The sequence below is a fragment of the Ovis canadensis genome, chromosome 3 (genome assembly GCF_042477335.2).
Source record: "Ovis canadensis isolate MfBH-ARS-UI-01 breed Bighorn chromosome 3, ARS-UI_OviCan_v2, whole genome shotgun sequence".
NCBI classification, from domain to species: Eukaryota; Metazoa; Chordata; class Mammalia; order Artiodactyla; family Bovidae; genus Ovis; species Ovis canadensis.
The window spans coordinates 85,480,152-85,500,429 of NC_091247.1; the positions used below are offsets into that span (position 1 = coordinate 85,480,152).

General features: G+C 40.2%; 1 protein-coding gene across 8 annotated transcripts in view; it reads left to right on the forward strand.

The window, feature by feature from the left end:
• The window catches only part of DHX57 (DExH-box helicase 57), a 66,945-nt gene that overhangs the window by 8,527 nt on the left and 38,140 nt on the right, over positions 1-20,278 (forward strand). For 5 of the 8 annotated variants that reach the window (XM_069580463.1, XM_069580461.1, XM_069580460.1 and 2 more), the window contains 7 exons: positions 6,765-6,923; positions 7,416-7,598; positions 10,177-11,015; positions 12,597-12,775; positions 14,475-14,596; positions 15,671-15,866; positions 16,415-16,539. In XM_069580463.1, the coding sequence (XP_069436564.1) occupies positions 6,765-6,923; positions 7,416-7,598; positions 10,177-11,015; positions 12,597-12,775; positions 14,475-14,596; positions 15,671-15,866; positions 16,415-16,539 (1,803 nt within the window). The remainder of the gene's footprint in view (positions 1-6,764; positions 6,924-7,415; positions 7,599-10,176; positions 11,016-12,596; positions 12,776-14,474; positions 14,597-15,670; positions 15,867-16,414; positions 16,540-20,278) is intronic. The other 3 variants (XM_069580465.1, XM_069580462.1, XM_069580466.1) reach the window with 1 other exon arrangement.

The window sequence follows — 20,278 nt, forward strand, 5'->3', positions numbered from 1 at the left end:
ATAAAATTCTCCTTGTTTTTCAAATTGCACTTTAAGCTGTTTACTTAAATTTTTAGAGATAGACTTCTTTAGAGTTATGTGTATATACACAGGCATACACACCCTCTTATGGGAACAATTACCAACTAAATATTGGTTAGAAATATAGGTGAGTGCTGAAGTTTCACTGGATCATACATGCTTTTAATTTAAATGAATTCAATTGTATACATTCAGGAAATAAAAAAGAAGAACAGATGGTATTTAAGTAGTTAAACTTGCCACTAAATGAATCTGAACTCCATCATGAACAGGATAATGAGAGAGGAAGGTGTCCATTCCTGTCAGTCTCAGTGTCTAAGTGCTTTATATAGTTCAAGCTTCTTGATGCACTGAGTAGGTGATATTAATGTGTTTTTTTAAACATATATTTCCTATACATAGTCTCTACCCTAACCAAATACTTCACTTGGTATGCAACCAGAGAATCTCCATTTTTTTCCATTCTAAATGAAGAATGGTCATTTTTTGACATACTGAGAGATAATATATCAATCTCAAACTTGATTCCTTTTTAAGAAATCTTCCAGAATAATTTAAAGCTACATTTCACATTAGCTGCTGACCTAAGAACTTGACTGCTGAGTTAGATGCAGCTCCATTCTTTCTGAAAACACTTACTTTATAGGTTCTTAGGGTCTTAGATGTTCATTCACACAGGATATATTGACTTAGTGCCTACTATGAGCCAGACAGTGTTTTAGTGACCAGGATTACAACAATGAATAAAATATTGTCCTGCTGTTCATAGAAGGAGGTTTGAGATATAAAAACTGTAAACAAAGGTGTAATAATATGTCAAGTGGTAAGTACTATGGAGGAAAATAAGGATGAAGGGATAGAAAATGCCAAACTGGATTGCTCGTGTTTTTAAATGGTTACTCTTGTCTGTGGAGTGATCAGAGAAGACTTCTCTCTTGATGTGTCATTTGAGGCAGGACAAGAAAGAAGTGAAGGAGTAAGCATGAATCTATCTGAGGGAAGAACGTTTGAGGCAGAACAGCAAGTGAACAGTTCCTGAGGCAGGAGTTTTAAGAAGATTTAGGGAATGACAAGGAAGCCATGTGGCTAGCATGGATGGGTAAGAAGTGTTAGGCAGTTAGATTCGGCAGGCTATGCTGTATAGAATCTTATAGGCCAGTATAAGGATTTTGTTTTGTTTGTAAGTTTTAAAAATCATGTTTGCTGAAGTGTAATTTACATTCAGTAAAACTCACCCTAAAGTTTGACAAATGCAGTCATCTCTGTAACCAGCAGTTCTTCAAAACTCGCCCATGCCCTTTTGCAGTGAACTCCTCCCTGATCCTTAGGGATTCATCTGTTTTCTGTCAGCAGGATCAAATTTAGTCACTAAAATGATGTATTGTAGGAAAAATAAGCACATAAAACCAAGGGATTTTTTTCTTTGTGTGTGGTTATTTGTTTAGTTGGTTTTTTAGTTGGTTTTTTGGCTATTTGTTAGTTGGTTTTAGCAAGCTGTGTGACTTGCTGTATGGCTTAGTTCCTTTACCAAAGCTCAAACCTGGGCCCTCTGCAGTAAAAACACAGAGTTCTAACCACTGGACAGCCAGAGAATTCCCAAAATTCAAGTTTTTAAAAGGATACTTTGGAATGTATACTCTTTAGAGTAATCAAAAGAATTGGGATTTTTAACAAAAGCTTTGAAAATTAAAGCACAGTTGTTGACAAAGTTGTCTTAAGATAGTTGCAGAATAGCTAGTCTAGTTACTGTGTCAGTCTTCAGCCTGGGGCTGTTTGGTACAAAACTATTTTAGATAATGGAATTGAATTATACAGAAATTCTCGATGGGGCAGATGTATATTCTCACAGATACCTGACACCTTCTCAAAAGATCACCCCTGCTGCCACCATGCAAGGGACAAGGAAAGCAGAAACATCTGTTCTGTTTATATCAGTCATCTCATGTTCAGATAGACCTTGCTGTCCAGTTGCTAAGCGTGTTCAGTTTTGTGTGCCACATGGACTGCAGCATGCCAGACTGCCCTGTCCTTCACTATCTCCAGGAATTTGCTCAAATTCATGGCTTCCCTGGTGGCTCAGACGATAAGCGTCTGCCTGCAATGTGGGAGACCCGGGTTCAATTCCTGGGTAGGGAAGATCCCCTAGAGAAGGAAATGGCAATCCACTCCAGCACTCTTGCCTGGAAAATCCCATGGACGGAGGAGCCTGGTAAGCTACAGTGCATGGGGTCGCAAAGAGTCAGACATGACTGAGCGATTTCACTTCACTTCACTTCATATCCATTGAGTCAGTGATGCCATCCAACCATCTCATCCTCTGTCATCCCCTTCTCCTCCTGCCTTCAGTCTTGCCCAGCATAGGATCTTTTCCAGTGAGTCGCTGTTTGCATCAGGCAGCCAGAGTATTGGAGCTTCAGCTTCAGCATTGGTCCTTCCATTGAATATTCAGGGTTAATTTCCTTTCGGATTGACTGATGTAGTCTCCTTGCTGTTCAAGGGACTCTCAGGAGTCTTCTCCAGCACCATAGTTTGAAAGCATCAATTCTTTGGTGCTCAGACTTCTTTATGGTCCAATTCTCACGTCCGTACTTCACTACTGGAAAAATCATAGCTTTGACTATACAGATGTTTGTCAGCAGAGTGATGTCTTTGCTTTTTAATACACTGTCTAGGTTTGTTATAGCTTTCCTTCCAAGGAGCAAGCTCTTTTAATTTCATGGCTGTAGTTACCATCTGCAGTGATTTTGCAGCCCAAGAAAATAAAATGTCACTATTTCCACTTTTTCCCCATCTATTTGCTATGAAGTGATAGGACCAGATGGCATGATCTTAGTTTTTGAATGTTGGGTTTAAGCTTGCTTTCTCACTCTCCTCTTTCACTCTCATCAAAAGACTGTTTAGTTCCTCTTCACTTTCTGCATTAGAGTGTTATTATATGCATATGTGAGGTTGTTGGTATTTTTCCCAGCAATCTTGATTCCAGCTTGTGATTCATCCAGCGCAGCATTTTGCATAATATACTCTGCAGATGCACCTTATCTACCTGAAAAACTTCTTTCAAGTACCACCCTTGAGGTTTGTCAGCATGTTGAAGTAGATTGAGCCAAATTGTGTACCATGGCTGAAAAGCTATTATAAGGACTTTGCCTTTTGGTTTGAGTAAGATGGGAAGCCATTGAAGGGTTTGAGGCGAGAGTATATGTCATCAATCACTCTGGCCAGAGTTACTGCCATTAATTATATCCTTTTATATGAATTAGAAAATGGTGAATGTGAATTAGAAAATGCCCCCTTCTCTGGTCACTTATAGCTCCAGAATACATGTCTTGGCAAGCAGAGAACACATTGGATTTTAGCTCTCACTGTCCCCTCCTCTGCTTCAGGACCCTTTGCATAGTACACAGTCTGTGCATCTATACTCAGCAGCCCTGCCTCAGTGTACTGTGTGGAGAATCGACTACAAGGGGACATGAGTGAAAGCAGGAAGACCAGTTAGAAGATACTGTCCCGGTGGTAGTGTCCTAGACAATTTAATAATATGTCTGGAGTTCAAGAACAAGATCTCACCTGGAGAAGTAAATGTATGAGTTCTTTATGAGTAAATACTATTTAAAGCTATGAGACTAAATGAGATAGGTTGTAGAGAAGAGGTCTAAATTTTGAGCCCTTGGGCACGCTAGGATTTAGGGTTGAAAGAGGTTAGGAGAATCAGACAAAGTAGATTGAGAAGTTGCCAGTGAAGTAGGAGGAAAACTAAAAGCTGATTTTCTGGAAGTCAAGGAATGAAGATGTTTTAAAGGGGGTTATCCAGTCAGATTGGCTTGGATACTTAAAAGGGATATGCAACTTGTATAAAAAAGTGCTTCTAGCAGGTCAAGAAAAATGTGTTCTGGGAGTTCCCTTGGTGGTTAGGACTTGGCACTTTCATTGCTGGGGCCCCAGGTTTAATCCCTGGTTGGAAGCTAAGATCCGACCAGCTGTGCAGCACGGCCAAAAGAAAAGGAAAATGTGTTCTGACTGTTGTCCACTGGATTTGGCAATGTGGGTAGCATGCGTAACCTTGATAAGAGTTGTTTGGTATAGTTTAGTTGGTATAGAGTGTGTTTCAGAGAGAAGAGGAAAAACAGTGGCGACAAAGACATGATTTAGAGACCCCTTTGGGGGAGTTTTACTGTAAAGGGCAAGGGTGGGAAGATGGATAGGACAATACCTTGAGGGGGATGTAAAGTCAAAGGGAGGAATTTTTTTTATTAATACGGTAGATGTTACATAGCATGTATATATGCTGGTGGAAATAATCCAAAGGAGAATGAAGAACTGATGTTGTAGAGAGGGGGATAAGTGCTAGAATGATTTCCTTGAGGAGACTGAAGAAATTGAGATACAATATACAAACAGAGGGACTGACTTTTAGGATCAAGAATGGTTCATCCTTAGTAACAGGAAGGAAGGCAAAGTATTGAGGTTTACAACTAAGTGGTAGATGAAATAGCATATGTAAGGTCTCCCCCACCCCCCTTTATTTTTTGCACTAATCGTGAAGAAACAGATAAATCCAAATTATGAGTATTCTACAGAAATACTGGCCTGAGTACCTAAAAAAAAGTCAATATCAGGAAATAGATAAGGAACTATTCTAAATTAAAGGAGTTTGAAAAACAGATAACTTAATGTCATTTTTAACTAGATAATCAGAAAATCTGTAGAAGATGTGACTGAGGCAATTAGGAACTTTGAATATCAGTTCAGTTCAGTTGCTCAGTCATGTCTGACTCTTTGTGACCCCATGGACTACAGCACACCAGGCTTCCCTGTCCATCACCAACTCCCAGAGCTTGCTTAAACTCATGTCCATTGAGTCACTGATGCCATCCAACCATCTCATCCTCTGTCATCCCCTTCTCCTGCCTTCAGTCTTTCCCAGCATCAAGGTCTTTTCCAATGAGTCAGTTCTTCACATCAGATGGCCAAAGTATTGGAGTTTCAGCTTCAGCATCAGTCCTTCCAATGAATACTCAGGACTGATTTCCTTTAGGGTGGACTGGTTGGATCTCCTTGCCGTCCAAGGTACTTTCAAGAGTCTTCCCTAACACCACAGTTCAAAAGCATCAGTTCTTCAGCGCTCAGCTTTCTTTATGGTCCAACTCTCACATCCATACATGACTACTGGAAAAACCATAGCTTTAACTAGATGGACCTTTGTTGGCAAAGTAACATCTCTGCTTTTTAGTATGCTGTCTAGGTTGGTCATAGCTTTTCTTCCAAGGAGCAAGCGTCTTTCAATTTCATGGCTGCAGTCACCATTTGCAGTGATTTTGGAGCCCAAGAAAATAAAATCTGTAACTGTTTCCTTTGTTTCTCCATTTGTTTGCCATGATGTGATGATATCAATATATAGTTAAATGATATATTAGATGAGATCAATATAAAATATTAATATCTTGTGAGTGATAATAGTATTATGGTTATATAAAAGTTTGTCTCTGTTCTTAGGAAATAACATGCAGAAGTATTTACGAGTGAATATGATGTCAGCAGCTTACATTCAGATGGTTTAGAACATGCATGTGTATACATGGGGAAGCATATATATATATATGCATATATGTGTGCATATAGAGAGGAAATAAGAGAAGGGCATAAATGTGTGTGTGCATATAAGTATGGCAGGTGTTAACAGTTATTGGTGAATCTTAATAAATGCTATATATATTAAAAAATTTTTGAAACAAAAAGGGGAAATGATGAATTTTGGATAACGTTTCTTTCAGAAGTTGGGATTATGTGGTTAAAAACCCCAGTCTCTTCTATTTTCTCCTTTGCTACCCAGTTGAGAGAGTGTAAGTGTGTGGTTCTTTTCAAAGTCTCAGTAATACGTTGGATTTTCAGTATAGAGAAGTTTCTACCATTTCCCTAGATTTTTGAAAATTTATAATGAAACATGCCAAGTGAAAAAAAGAAAAGAAACTTTGTGAGTAAAGGTAAACTGTAGAATTCATTGTTTTTTTAAATATTGAAAAGTGTCTCTAAAAAGTCTAAATTCCAAAAATGAGATTAGTGAAATAGTGAATAGTGAAATAAATTCTAGTCTCTCTGTGTTTAAAATTTAAAAATTAAGTTGTAGGAAAATGTTTAATTTGGGGGAAATGCCAGTTTGATTTTAATAAGGAAATAAAGCAAATTATAAAAAATTACATATGCCGCATAATTTTATAAAAAATGTATGTGAAAAGGAATGATATTAGTTAAGATGTTTTCTATTCTTTGTTCTCTATTTTTCTACAGTAAACATGTATTATTATATTTGTAATCAGGGAGTTAAAAAGTTAAATATTTCAAAAAATAGGGCCTAATAGTCACAAGATACGACTCTTAGTTGTTTTTGGATTAAATACCTCAAATAGAGTGAAATATGTACTCTTTGTACAAAGCGTGTTTCTTGTGAAAGAAATATGACTCCTCCACTAGTGCAGGAGTCATCATAGCATTGTTTTCCCCAGAAGATTCTTGAGTTAGTGAAGCAGGATTTAATGGTGAAGAATCTGATCAGGTTTTTCCCCAGCATTTAGAATATAATGAAGTTGAATAAATACCATAGACATGGAGACTATCTCCTCATTGATGTCCCCTTTCATAAGATACGTGACAGTCCAGTCATATTGTGGGTGTATGGAGACCCTGAAGAGAGTGTAAAAATTCTGATAACAAATAAGTGTGTAATTTTGTTCTTGTGTCCTTTGCAGACCTAGTAACAGTAGCGTGAGAAAAGGGGATGCACGCCCCAAGTGGAAGCCTGAAGCCAAAGTGCCCCTGCAGACTCTACATATGACTTCTGAGAATCAGGAGAAAGTGAAAGCTCTTCTCCGAGACCTGCAGGAACAAGATGCAGATGCTGGATCTGAGTAAATTATTATATTTGAATAAATTATTATATTGAGGAAGATAAAATGTGAGGGTCCTGTGTGTCTTTGGAATACTGTATCAATACTAATTGTGTTGTGGCTGTGTAACTAGTTGAAAGTGAGCCAAGAGAAATACAAGAATAGTTATTCAGCAACTTCTTGTCCTTTACAGTGTAACCTTTAGTTATTAAATTGTCTCTTTAAGTTTTAGTTGATCATCTGAGAAAGAAAAAAATGAGATTCCAGTAGTATCTGGCTGGGTTGTTGTGAAGATTTTCAAAGAGCTAGTACATATAAAACATTTAACATAGTGCCTGGCAAGTAATACATGCTATTAATTCCCAATATATAAGTTATTAGATCATTAAAGAACTAAATCAGTGACTCAGTAGTGTCAGGATGTGGTTCCATGAGTTCTTAAACCCTTATCAAATTTTTATTTGAAGCAAGTAGAAATTAATATATGATATATGAAAATGTTACTTTTGCCAGAAGAGGTGTTTCTGGGGAAGAAGATGATGAGCCTGATTATGACGACGAGCAGTACTGGTCACCCGGACGAGAAGCCTCCCTTGTTCCTGACTCTGATCCTTTGGAATGCGCTGGCTCAGGCCTGGTGGAGCCTCATAACCCAGACTTTACAGTCTCAGCATTTGCAGTGCACAGACTTTCCAGGTTTGCTTTCATCACTTATGGGAGGATCGAAGGAAACGAAGTCATGTTGTAAACGAATTACCTCTTCCTGAGTACTTCCCTGTAGTGTGGTCTCTAGCAGCAATACTTCCCTGTAGTGTGGTCTCTAGCAGTAATGCTTCCCTGTGGTGTGGGTTCCAGCAGTAATGCTTCCCTGTGGTGTGGGCTCTAGCAGTAATGCTTCCCTGTGGTGTGGGCTCCATCAGTAATACTTCCCTGTAGTGTGGGCTCTAGCAGTAATGCTTCCCTGTGGTGTGGGTTCCAGCAGTAATGCTTCCCTGTGGTGTGGGCTCTAGCAGTAATGCTTCCCTGTGGTGTGGGCTCCATCAGTAATACTTCCCTGTAGTGTGGGCTCTAGCAGTAATGCTTCCCTGTGGTGTGGGCTCCATCAGTAATACTTCCCTGTAGTGTGGGCTCTAGCAGTAATGCTTCCCTGTGGTGTGGGTTCCATCAGTAATACTTCCCTGTGGTGTGGGCTCCATCAGTAATACTTCCCTGTAGTGTGGGCTCTAGCAGTAATGCTTCCCTGTGGTGTGGGCTCCATCAGTAATACTTCCCTGTAGTGTGGGCTCTAGCAGTAATGCTTCCCTGTGGTGTGGGTTCCATCAGTAATACTTCCCTGTGGTGTGGGCTCCATCAGTAATACTTCCCTGTAGTGTGGGCTCTAGCAGTAATGCTTCCCTGTGGTGTGGGCTCCATCAGTAATACTTCCCTGTAGTGTGGTCTCTAGCAGTAATGCTTCCCTGTGGTGTGGGCTCCATCAGTAATACTTCCCTGTGGTGTGGACTCTAGCAGTAATACTTCCCTGTGGTGTGGGCTCTAGCAGTAATACTTCCCTGTAGTGTGGTCTCTAGCAGTAATGCTTCCCTGTGGTGTGGGTTCCATCAGTAATACTTCCCTGTGGTGTGGGCTCTAGCAGTAATACTTCCCTGTGGTGTGGGCTCTAGCAGTAATACTTCCCTGTGGTGTGGGCTCTAGCAGTAATACTTCCCTGTGGTGTGGGCTCTAGCAGTAATGCTTCCCTGTGGTGTGGGCTCTAGCAGTAATACTTCCCTGTGGTGTGGGCTCTAGCAGTAATACTTCCCTGTAGCGTGGGCTCCATCAGTAATACTTCCCTGTGGCGTGGGCTCTAGCAGTAATACTTCCCTGTAGCGTGGGTTCCAGCAGTAATACTTCCCTGTGGTGTGGGCTCTAGCAGTAATACTTCCCTGTAGTGTGGGTTCCATCAGTAATACTTCCCTGTGGTGTGGGCTCCAGCAGTAATACTTCCCTGTGGTGTGGGTTCCATCAGTAATCCTTCCCTGTGGTGTGGGCTCTAGCAGTAATACTTCCCTGTAGTGTGGGTTCCATCAGTAATACTTCCCTGTGGTGTGGGCTCTAGCAGTAATACTTCCCTGTAGTGTGGGCTCTAGCAGTAATACTTCCCTGTGGTGTGGGCTCTAGCAGTAATACTTCCCTGTGGTGTGGGCTCTAGCAGTAATACTTCCCTGTGGTGTGGGCTCTAGCAGTAATACTTCCCTGTGGTGTGGGCTCTAGCAGTAATACTTCCCTGTAGCGTGGGCTCCATCAGTAATACTTCCCTGTGGTGTGGGCTCTAGCAGTAATACTTCCCTGTAGCGTGGGTTCCAGCAGTAATACTTCCCTGTGGTGTGGGCTCTAGCAGTAATACTTCCCTGTGGTGTGGGTTCCATCAGTAATACTTCCCTGTGGTGTGGGCTCTAGCAGTAATACTTCCCTGTAGTGTGGGCTCTAGCAGTAATACTTCCCTGTAGTGTGGGTTCCAGCAGTAATACTTCCCTGTAGTGTGGGCTCTAGCAGTAATGCTTCCCTGTGGTGTGGGCTCTAGCAGTAATGCTTCCCTGTGGTGTGGGCTCTAGCAGTAATACTTCCCTGTAGTGTGGGCTCTAGCAGTAATACTTCCCTGTGGTGTGGGTTCCAGCAGTAATACTTCCCTGTTCTGTGGGCTCTAGCAGTAATGCTTCCCTGTGGTGTGGGTCATAGCAGGACTTGATAGTCTCAGTGTCCTGTCTTTTAGGATAGGTATGTGAGGTAGAAGTTAGTATTATCAGGGAGACTTCTTCGGGATACAGCCCCTGCCTGTCTACACTTATATCATCACGTGGATGGTTTTCTGATTGTGGGTTTTTTCAGTGGTTTTATTTATTTATTTATTTTGGCTGTGCTGGGCCTTCATTGCTATGCAGGCTTTTCTCTTGGTGTGGCAAGGCGGAAGCTACTCTAGTTGCCTGCATGGGCTTCTACCGAAGTGGCTTCTCTTGTTGTGGAGCATGGGTGTAGGGCTTATGGGGTCAGTAGTTGTGGCTCCTGGGTTCTAGAGCTCAGGCTCGATAGTTGCCGCACACGGGCTTACATGCTCCACAACATGTGGGATCTAACTGGATCAGGGATCGAACTCATGTCTCCTGCATTGGCAGATGGATTCTTTACCACTGAGCCACCAGGGAAGGCCCACATGCATGTATTTAAATGAATGTCTCTTCTGTGGTTTGATACTACTTCTTGATATTAGTCTTTTTTTGTCATGTTTCACACGTGGCAGGTATGGTTTCCACACTGAACACTGCCAGGCAGCGCTGAGGATTTGTGATGGAGACGTGGGGGCATCACTGGAACACCTACTCACCCAGTGCTTTTCAGAGACATTTGGAGAGAGGATGAAGATATCTGAGGCAGTTGCGCACATGAGCTTGGATGAGTGTGTGGAACAGCGACAGGAAGAGGCATTTGCTCTCAAGTCAATCTGTGGAGAAAAATTTATAGAAAGAATTCAAAACAGAGTCTGGACCATTGGATTAGAACTGGAGTATTTGACAAGTAAATTCTGCAAATTCAAGCAAAAGGAAAGTACCAAAAATATACAGGAGGCTTCACTTGAAGTCTGCAAATTTTACCTCAAAGGAAATTGTAAATTTGGATCAAAGTGCAAATTTAAACATGAAGTGCCCCCAAATCAAATTGTCGGAAGAGTCGAAAGAAATGTAGATGATTCTCATCTAAATGCTAATGAAGATGCATCATTTTTATATGAACTTGAAATTCGATTTTCTAAAGACCACAAATACCCCTACCAAGCTCCCCTTGTGGCATTTTATTCCACCAATGAGAATCTACCTCTGGCTTGTCGTTTACATATTTCTGAGTTCCTTTATGGCAAAGCCTTGACATTTGCAGAAACTTCAGAACCTGTTGTATATTCTTTGATAACCCTTTTAGAGGAAGAATCAGAAATAACCAAGTTACTAACAAATACCCATCACAAGTACAGTGTCCCTCCTGTGAACTTTCTGCCAGTATCACCTGGAACCAGACTAAATAATCCTGTCTGTCGTAAACCAGTGATTCCAAGTAATTCGTTTTTTTCAAATCAAATTCCAGAAGGTACGTAAGGCACTGACCAGATGGAGGGTGTTGTGGAGTGGGGCATTTGGAATGATGGATTAAAGAAATCAGAAGTTTTGAGGGCTGATCTGGGATCTCCAGGGATCTTAGGCAAGTCATTCTCCTCAGTTTAAGGGCAAAAAGGAATGAGAATCCCCTGAACTGTGCCTGACTTTCATTGTAAGGCCCAGTTGTGTCACTGTATTCCGGCTCACTGAATCAATCAAAAATTTATAGTGATGTATATAAGCTTGTTTTAGCAGGTGAGGGCTGGAAGAACCTTAAAGCATCCTTTCAGAAAATCTGCTTCATTTAACCCATTTGGTTTCATGTGATTACTTCTGATACTGTCTATAGGATTACTTTCAAATGAGTTTTTAGAGATACTTCTCTTTCTGGACCACTGTCCATACCCTCCTGCTTTTACCATGGTAGACCCCCAAAATTCATCAGGGCAGGGCTCTCTTTATGAATCCCTAAATCCTCAAATAGAGAAATGTTTGTACAAGCCTGTGGCTTTCTCCAGATCCAGATGTGCTATACAGAAGTTACCCCCTTTCAAAGTTCACCATTGGATTCAGAGAAACAAGTTTTTATTATTTCCCAAGAGTTCCTCGATAGACGTCAACAGGTAGAGAACAGTGAAACCACCAAGATGTGGATGCTAGACAGCTGACTGGGTTCACTCACCTGCCCCTTGACTTACTCCCAACTTGCAGCTAGTTCTGGCACATGGGACTTGGATGTGTTCCTCAAGAAATGAACAAGTATGTGTCATGGATTTTGGTGGGGGGAATAACAGCTTTATTAATATATAATTTACACCATGAAATCACCCTTTTGAAGTGTACAATTCAGTGATTTTTAGTATATCACAGAATTGCGCATCCATGACCACTGTTTAATTCTGGGACATTTTCATCACCCCATAAAGAAACACCATACCTGTTAGCAAGTCACTCCTCATTTCTCCCTTTCCCCAAGGCCTAACAACCATGAGTCTACATTCTGTCTCTATGGATTTGCCTGTTCTGGACATTTCATGGAAATGAAATCATACAGTAAATACATGGCTTTTTGTAATTGGTGTCTTTCAGTTAGCATACACAATGTTTTCCAGGTTCATCCATGTTGTAGCATGGATCAGTACTTCATTCCTTTTAATTACTAAATAATATTCCATTATATGGACATATCACATTTTATTTATTGATTAATCATTTGATTAATGATTATATTAAATGATTATAATGACACATTATATATATTGTGTCATGGAAATTTAGGAACACCTGCAGATATTTAAATCCTTAATTAACAAGGCATGCCATGATTTTCTTTTCTTTGTTCTTAACTTGGTTTAAGCAGAGCCATTTATACTTGATGATAAGTTTATTTGAAGATGTATTTTAAATTCTTTAGCAGTAGTAGTGTGGAAATGAATGAATTTGTTTTGTTCAAGCTTTAACTGTTTCTCTATTATGATTTTTGTTGTTGTTGTTACTTTGTTAGATAGTAACTTTCCCCCTTTGCTAAAGAAAGGGCTCCATATCGAAAACATTTCCTTTTATCCCCTTCAAGTTGAAAAAGAATCAGAGCCTGAGGAGGAGACAGATGAGGATGAAGGTCCAGCACCAGTTATGGTGGAGAATGAAAGCTATGTCAACCTTAAGAAAAAGATTTCCAAAAGATATGACTGGCAGGCAAAATCAGTACATGCTGAAAATGTCAAAATCTGCAAGCAGTTCCGAATAAAACAGGTAGGGTATTCTAAGAGAATGGCTAGTATTGCCTCTCTGATGTATGGATGAAGGGATTAGGAATTAGGAAGCTTTGGCTACTCTCCATAGTATACTTTCAGTCTTTTACTCTGATTAGTCAAAGTTTCTGCATGCCACCGCAAACTTGGATGCATGTTCTAACTAATTTTGGAAAATCTGATGGCTGATGAAAATGCAACATGTATATACCAAATATTCTGAGAATCCTGTGGCTTTGGTACTGTGATAGAAATCTGATAAGTGAAAGAAAAATTAGTACTGTGATTTACATTAGAAATACCAGTGTAGAAAAGGATAAGGAGGGACTCAACCCTATTTCAAGGCCTCCCAGAATAAATCATTTATCCAGGGTCACATAGCTGCTAAGGTTTCAAGCTAATTCTGTTTCCAAAGTTCATATTGTTTTACCTTATTCACATGAAGATTATTTTAAAAGAATTCATTAAGTGAACTGTCAGGATAGAGTTGGATGTAGGATAAAGATGAGTTACTTAAACCAGTTTGGGGATTGGATTAGATGCTGTCTAAGAGCTCTTTCAACTTTAAAGTTCTGTGATTCTGATTTTTGACATAGTATTAACACAAGTACATATATGCTGCAACACCCATAGAGTGTCAAATTGATCATACGTAAATAATGGTAGAAATTAAAAATTACACATTCAGTTTGAGTAGTGTGTTTACAGTGGTAAATTTATATGATTATATACAGATAGTGTCTGTGTTAATATAAATCCCTTACATTAGTCAAAAATACATCCACAGTTTTGACCTGTAGTACAGCATTTATAGCATTGGCCATTAGATGTCAAAGGGAGTTATATAGATGTGGTGATTGACCGAAAACCCTTTAGTGAGTGGTCTTAACTGTTGATTTGGATAAAAATCTGATGCTGTGTAGAGCTGCACTGTTCTATATGGTAGCCTCTAGCCATGTGTAGGAGAAGGCAATGGCAGGCCACTCCAGTACTCTTGCCTGGAAAATCCCATGGACGGAGGAGCCTGGTAGGCTGCAGTCCATGGGGTCGCTAAGAGTCGGGCATGACTGAGTGACTTCACTTCACTTTTCACTTTCATTCATTGGAGGAGGAAATGGCAACTCACCCCAGTGTTCTTGCCTGGAGAATCCCAGGTACAGAGGAGCCTGGTGGGCTGCCATCTATGGGGTCGCACAGAGTCAAACACAACTGAAGCGACTTAGCAGCAGCAGCAGCCATGTGTAGCTATTTAAAGTTTAATTAAAATTAAGTATAATAAAAATTTCAGTTCCTTGATGTTATTTAAATGCTCAATAGCCACATGTAGCCAGAGGTTGCTGTATTGGACAGTGCAAATATAGAACATTACCATCAGCCCAGAAAGTTCTGTTGAATAGTGCTGGTGTAGAGATTGTTACAAAAAGAGCTGGATAGGTGCTAGGCAAGAGGGGTTTTTTCTAAGATCCTTCAGTTTATTCAGATGTAGGAAAGCCACACAGATTCCACAGCTTGTTCTGGCAGGTTCTCTGAACAGCCTTCTGACCAGCATCCCACCCCCAACAAATCTTCACTTTCTATCCCTAAGCAAATTGATGAAGAAAGGACAGAAAAGGTATGTCTAACTTTGGAATTCCATGTTCAGAGCTTCGTGAAAGGTTATTCAGAGTAACCAAACTGATGTCTTGTTTTTGTTTTATTAGGCCTCCAGACAGTTCCAGTCAGTTCTACAAGAAAGACAGTCTCTCCCTGCTTGGGAAGAAAGAGAAAACATTCTCAAAATGTTGAGCAAGCACCAAGTGCTTGTTATAAGTGGTATGACTGGGTAAGAATGTAATTTATTTGTAATGCAGCTGTCATCTGTGAATATGGTGTGTGCCCTGGCTACCACTCACTGCTAGTTCGTCTTTGAAAAAGGAAAAAATAGTAGCTGGTGTTATTTGTGCTTTTTCCTGTCAAATATTAAATAATATCTCACAGAGGCAAACATGGTGGCAACTGTAACCAATTCAAAGCGAAACTCAGAAGTTTGGGAGTTGATAGACCTTGCGCACCACTGCCTTGAATCAGTTTAAAGCAAAATGCCTAGCCGAAGGCTTTTAACAAGACCCATTTAAAAATGTAAAGAATAGTTCCAGACCATTTAGCTTGAAACTCTTCATCTAAATTTATTCTGAATTCCCTAAAACTTTTGTTTAAGAACAGCTTAGGGTATCTTACTGTTCTGTTTCACAGTCTCCATGTGTTATCCAAACCTATTTATCAGGGACGAGCTGCAGGCTTATTTTAATTCTGTATTTGGTGGTTTAGTCACTAAGTCATGTCCGACTCTTGTGACCCCATGGACTATAACCTGCCAGGCTCCTCTGTCCATGGGATTCTCCAGGCAAGAATACTGGGGTGGGTTGCCATTTCTGTGTTTAAGGGTTTTCAATTTAATTTGTGCCCAGACTCACAGATATAGTAGTAACTTTGTATCTTCCAGTTTCTTGTCTTTTTAACTTCAGTCTATTTATAGTCAAGCAATGCCACACCAAGGGAAAAAACAAAGTATTTTAATAATCACAAGATAATACTCCTATTTCTCTGGGATTCATATGTAGAGTTCACATTCCTGGAGACATTTATAGACCTTAAGCTACTGTTTATTCAATGGTCCCAGTGTTACAAATAATAAACTTATTTGATTGCTCTTTTAATCTCAGTGCAAATTCCTAGGAGTTAACAGCTATAGGTAATAAGTCAGTAGGTAGGTTTGGAAGATAGATGAAGCTGAACAACTTTTACTCTGATTAGCTTTCTTAACCTTCCTCATTGCGTATGATTGCTTCTTCAGTTAAGTAGCACTTAAAAACTCTCATTTTAGGATTTATTTGTCCTACATCTTTTTGACATACAGATGTGGGAAAACCACACAGATTCCACAGTTTATTCTGGATGATTCTCTGAATGGACCACCTGAGAAGGTGGCTAACATCATCTGTACCCAACCCCGACGAATCTCTGCCATCTCTGTTGCTGAGCGCGTTGCTAAAGAAAGGGCAGAAAGAGTGGGTCTGACCGTGGGATACCAGATCCGGTTAGAAAGTGTCAAGGTTTGTATGTTCTTCTTATTTCCTGATGACAGAAGTGTAAGTTTTTCAGGTACAAAGAGTCATTGGTGTCTGGATAGTCACGGGCAAGTTGGTATATATACTTCAACAGGGCTGAAGTACTTTCAGACATATTTTAGTTTAAACTGTTACTGGGCTATACTTAATTTCCTCTATAAAGACCTTCTGTTCTTTGTTGGCAGAAGTGATCTAGTAAGTGCTGCCTTATTCCTAAGACTGGGACTTAGTCCATTTAATCAAATATAGAATGAATAAATTCAGAATTTGTTTCATCATTCACTGTTATCTTTATGTTTTATAATAATTTTTAAATGCTTTCTGTGAGTCCTAAAATTTTCATCTGAAGTGGGAAAGCTTTTGCTGTTATTGCCAGCAAGAAACTATGCATTTAGTCTCTTGGTTTATATTAAATGGAACTGCTGGTGTGTTCAATATTCTTTATCCCTACCCATTAAAAATGGCCTTGCTGGGAAAGTGTTTCCTTTTTTCAAAAATTTCATTAACGTTTTCTGTGCCCTTTTATGTGTAAGTCCTCAGCCACCAGATTGTTATACTGCACCACAGGAGTGCTGCTAAGAAGGCTGGAGGGAGATACAGCTCTACAGGGAGTCACCCATATCATTGTTGATGAAGTTCATGAGAGGACAGAAGAGAGGTAAAACAAAGATTTTCCAAATGAGCACCACATACATAGAATGGAGACAAGGCTTAAAGAATTTCATTCTGCTTCCAGTTCAGTTCCTTAGGGCTAGTAATGGTAGTTACCATAGAGAAGGCCTAAGTTAGAGAAGAGGAACTGCTTTCCTGGTCTCCAGGGTCTGTGACACGGAAAATGCTAGGCAGCACACCTTCATTGCTGGAAGAGTCATCCTGTTAGATGGACATCATCTAGTAAGAGGCACCTTGCTGAGCTGGGCACTGTACTTAGCAGGAGTGTCATGTGTAATGCATGTTGCAGCTGATGGATTAGTCAGTATATGCTTCCTTCTTTATTCATTTGGCCAGTCATTCAGTCCTAATGTGCTAAGTTGCTTCAGTCATTTCCCACCCTTTGCAACCACATGCACTGTAGCCTGGCAGTCTCCTCTGTCCATGGAATTCTCCAGGCAAGAACACTGGAGTGGGTTGCCATGCCCTTTTCCAAGAGGAACTTCCCAACCCAGGGATCGAACCCATGTCTCTTACATCTCCTGCACTGACAGCCAGATTCTTTACCACTAGCACCACGTGGGAAACCCATTCAGTTCTGATATTCATTCATATATTTATTCAGCCTGTATTAAGTGCCAGGTGGTGTATTAATTGCTGTAGATACTATAGTGAACAAACTCATGGTTCCCCTTCATCTCTTATGGTCTGCTAGGAAAAACAAATAATGAACAGGTAAATAACTACAAATTGGAATAAGTACCATAAAGGAATAAACAGGAAGCTGTGTTTGCGGGGAGAGAGCCTTAAGATAGTAGAGATGATGTCTCTGAAGAAATTACATTTAAATTAAAAACAAGTATGGAAAGGAGTCTCGTGAGACATAAGAGGGCAAGACAGGCATTTGCAAAGACTGCAGTAGCAAAGGGCTTCATGAGTTTAAAAACTAGGGGAAAGCCAGTGAAGCTGAAAGCATTTCAGTAGTGAAATGAGAGGAAAGGTGACAGGTTAAAAAAAAAGGCAGGAAGCAATGCACTGTGAATAATAAAGCATTTGGATTTTACTTTAATGGAATTAAGTCATTAAAGGCTTGAAATATAAAACAAAAAGTCTCAATATTTTAAAAGGAAGGACCATTAACTAGATGGCATTAATCATAGTTTGTCATGTAGTTGTTATTTTTCAGTCGCTAAGTTGTGTCTGACTCACCACGACCTCATGGACTACAGCATGCCAGGCTCCCCTGTCCCTCACTGTCTCCTGGAGTTTGCTTAGATTTGTGTCCATTGAGTCAATGATGCTCTCCAGCCATCTCATCCTCTGCTGCCCTTTTCTTTTGCCTTCAGTCTTTCCCAGCATCAGGGTCTTTTCCAGTGAGTCAGCTGTTCTCATCAGGTCGCCAAAGTATTGGAATTTCAGCTTCAGAATCAGTCCTTCCAATGAATTTCAGGGTTGATTTCCTTTAGGATTGACTGGTTTGATCTCCTTGCAGTCCAAGGGACTCTCAAGAATCTTCTCCAGCAACACAATTCAAAGGCATCAATTCTTCGGTGCTCAGCCTTTTTTATGATCCAATGGTCAAATCCATACATGACTTCTGGAAAAACCAAAACTTTGACTATATGGACCTTTGTCGGCAAAGTGATGTCTTTGCTTTTTAACACGCTTTCCAGGTTTGTCATAACTTTTCTTCCAAGGAGCAGGCGTCTTTTAATTTCATGGTTGCAGTCACTGTCCACAGTGATTTTAGAGCCCAAGAAGAGGAAATCTGTCACTGCTCCCAATTTTTCCCCACCTATTTTCCATGAAGTGATGGGACCAGATGCCATGATCTTAGTTTTTTGAATGTTGAGTTTTAAGCCAGCTTTTTTATTCTCTTCTTTCAACCTCATTCAGACTTAAATTGAAGAAAGTAGGGAAAACCACAAGACCATTCAGGTATGACCTAAATCAAATCCTTTATAATTATACTGTGGAAGTGACAAATAGATTCAAGGGATTAGATCTGATAGAGTGCCTGAAGAACTATGGATGGAGATTCGTGACATTGTACAGGAGGCAGTGATCAAGGCCATCCCCAAGAAAAAGAAATGCAAAAAGGTAAAATGGTTGTCTGAGGAGGCCTTACAAATAGCTGAGAAAAGTAGAGAAGCGAAAGGCAAAGGGGAAAAGGAAAGATATACCCATTTAAGTGCAGAGTGCCAAAGAATAGCAAGGGGAGATAAGAAAGACTTCCTCAGTGATCAGTGCAAATAGAGGAAAACAACGAATGGAAAAGACTAGAGATCTTTTCAAGAAAATTTGAGATACCAAGGGAACATTTCATGCAAAGATGGGCACAATAAAGGACAGAAATGGTATGAACCTAACAGAAGCAGAAGATATTAAGAAGAGGTGGCAAGAATACACAGAACAATACGAAAAAGATCTTCATGACCCAGATAACCACGATGGTGTGATCACTCACCTAGAGCCAGACATCCTGGAATGCGAAGTCAAATGGACCTTAGGAAGTGTCACCACGAACAAAGCTAGGTGGTGATGGAATTCCAGTTGAGCTGTTTAAAATCCTAAAAGATGATGCTGTGAAAATGCTGCACTCAATATGCCAGGCAAATTTGGAAAACTCAGCAGTGGCCACAGGACTGGAAAAGGTCAGTTTTCATTCCAATCCCAAAGAAAGGAAATGCCAAAGAATGTTCAAAGTACCACACAGTTGCACTCATCTCACACACTAGCAAAGTAATGCTCAAAATTCTCCAAGCCAGGCTTCAACAATATGTGAACCATGAACTTCCAGATGTTCAAGCTGGATTTAGAAAAGGCAGAGGAACCAGAGATCAAATTGCCAACATCCGTTGGATCATCGAAAAAGCAAGAGGATTCCAGAAAAACATCTGCTTTATTGACTACGCCAAAGCCTTTGACTGTGTGGATCACAACAAACTGGAAAATTCTTCAAGAGATGGGAATACCAGACCACCTTACCTGCCTCCTGAGAAATGTCTATGCAGGTCGAGAAGCAACAGTTAGAACTAGACATGGAACATCAGACTGGTTCCAAATTGGGAAAGGAGTACGTCAAGGCTGTATATTGTCACCCTGTTTATTTAACTTATATGCAGAAATGCATCATGAGAAATGCTGGGTAGGATTAAGCACAAACTGGAATATATATTGCTGGGAGAAATTTCAATAACAGATATGCAGGTGACACCACTTTTATGACAGAAAGCAAAGAACTAAAAAGCTTCTTGATAAAAGTGAAAGAGAGTGAAAAAGTTGGCTTAAAGCCCAACATTCAGAAAACTAAGATCATGGCACCTGGTCCCATCACTTCATGGCAATTAGATGGGGAAACAATGGAAACAGTGACAGACTTTATTTTGGGGGGCTCCAACATCACTGCAGATGGTGACTGCAGTCATGAAATTAAGAGATGCTTGCTCCTTGGAAGAAAAGCTATGACCAACCTAGACAGCATATTAAAAAGCAGAGACATTACTTTACCAACAGAGGTCCATCTAATCAAAGCTATGGTTTTTCCAGTAGTCATGTATGGATGTGAGAGTTGGACCATAAGAAAAGCTGAGCGCCAAAGAATTGATGCTTTTGAACTATAGTTTTGGGGAAGACACTTGAGAGTCCCTTGGACTCCAAGATCCAACCAGTCAATCCTAAAGGAAATCAGTCCTGAATATTCATTGGAAGGACTGATGCTGAAGCTAAAACTCCAAAACTTTGGC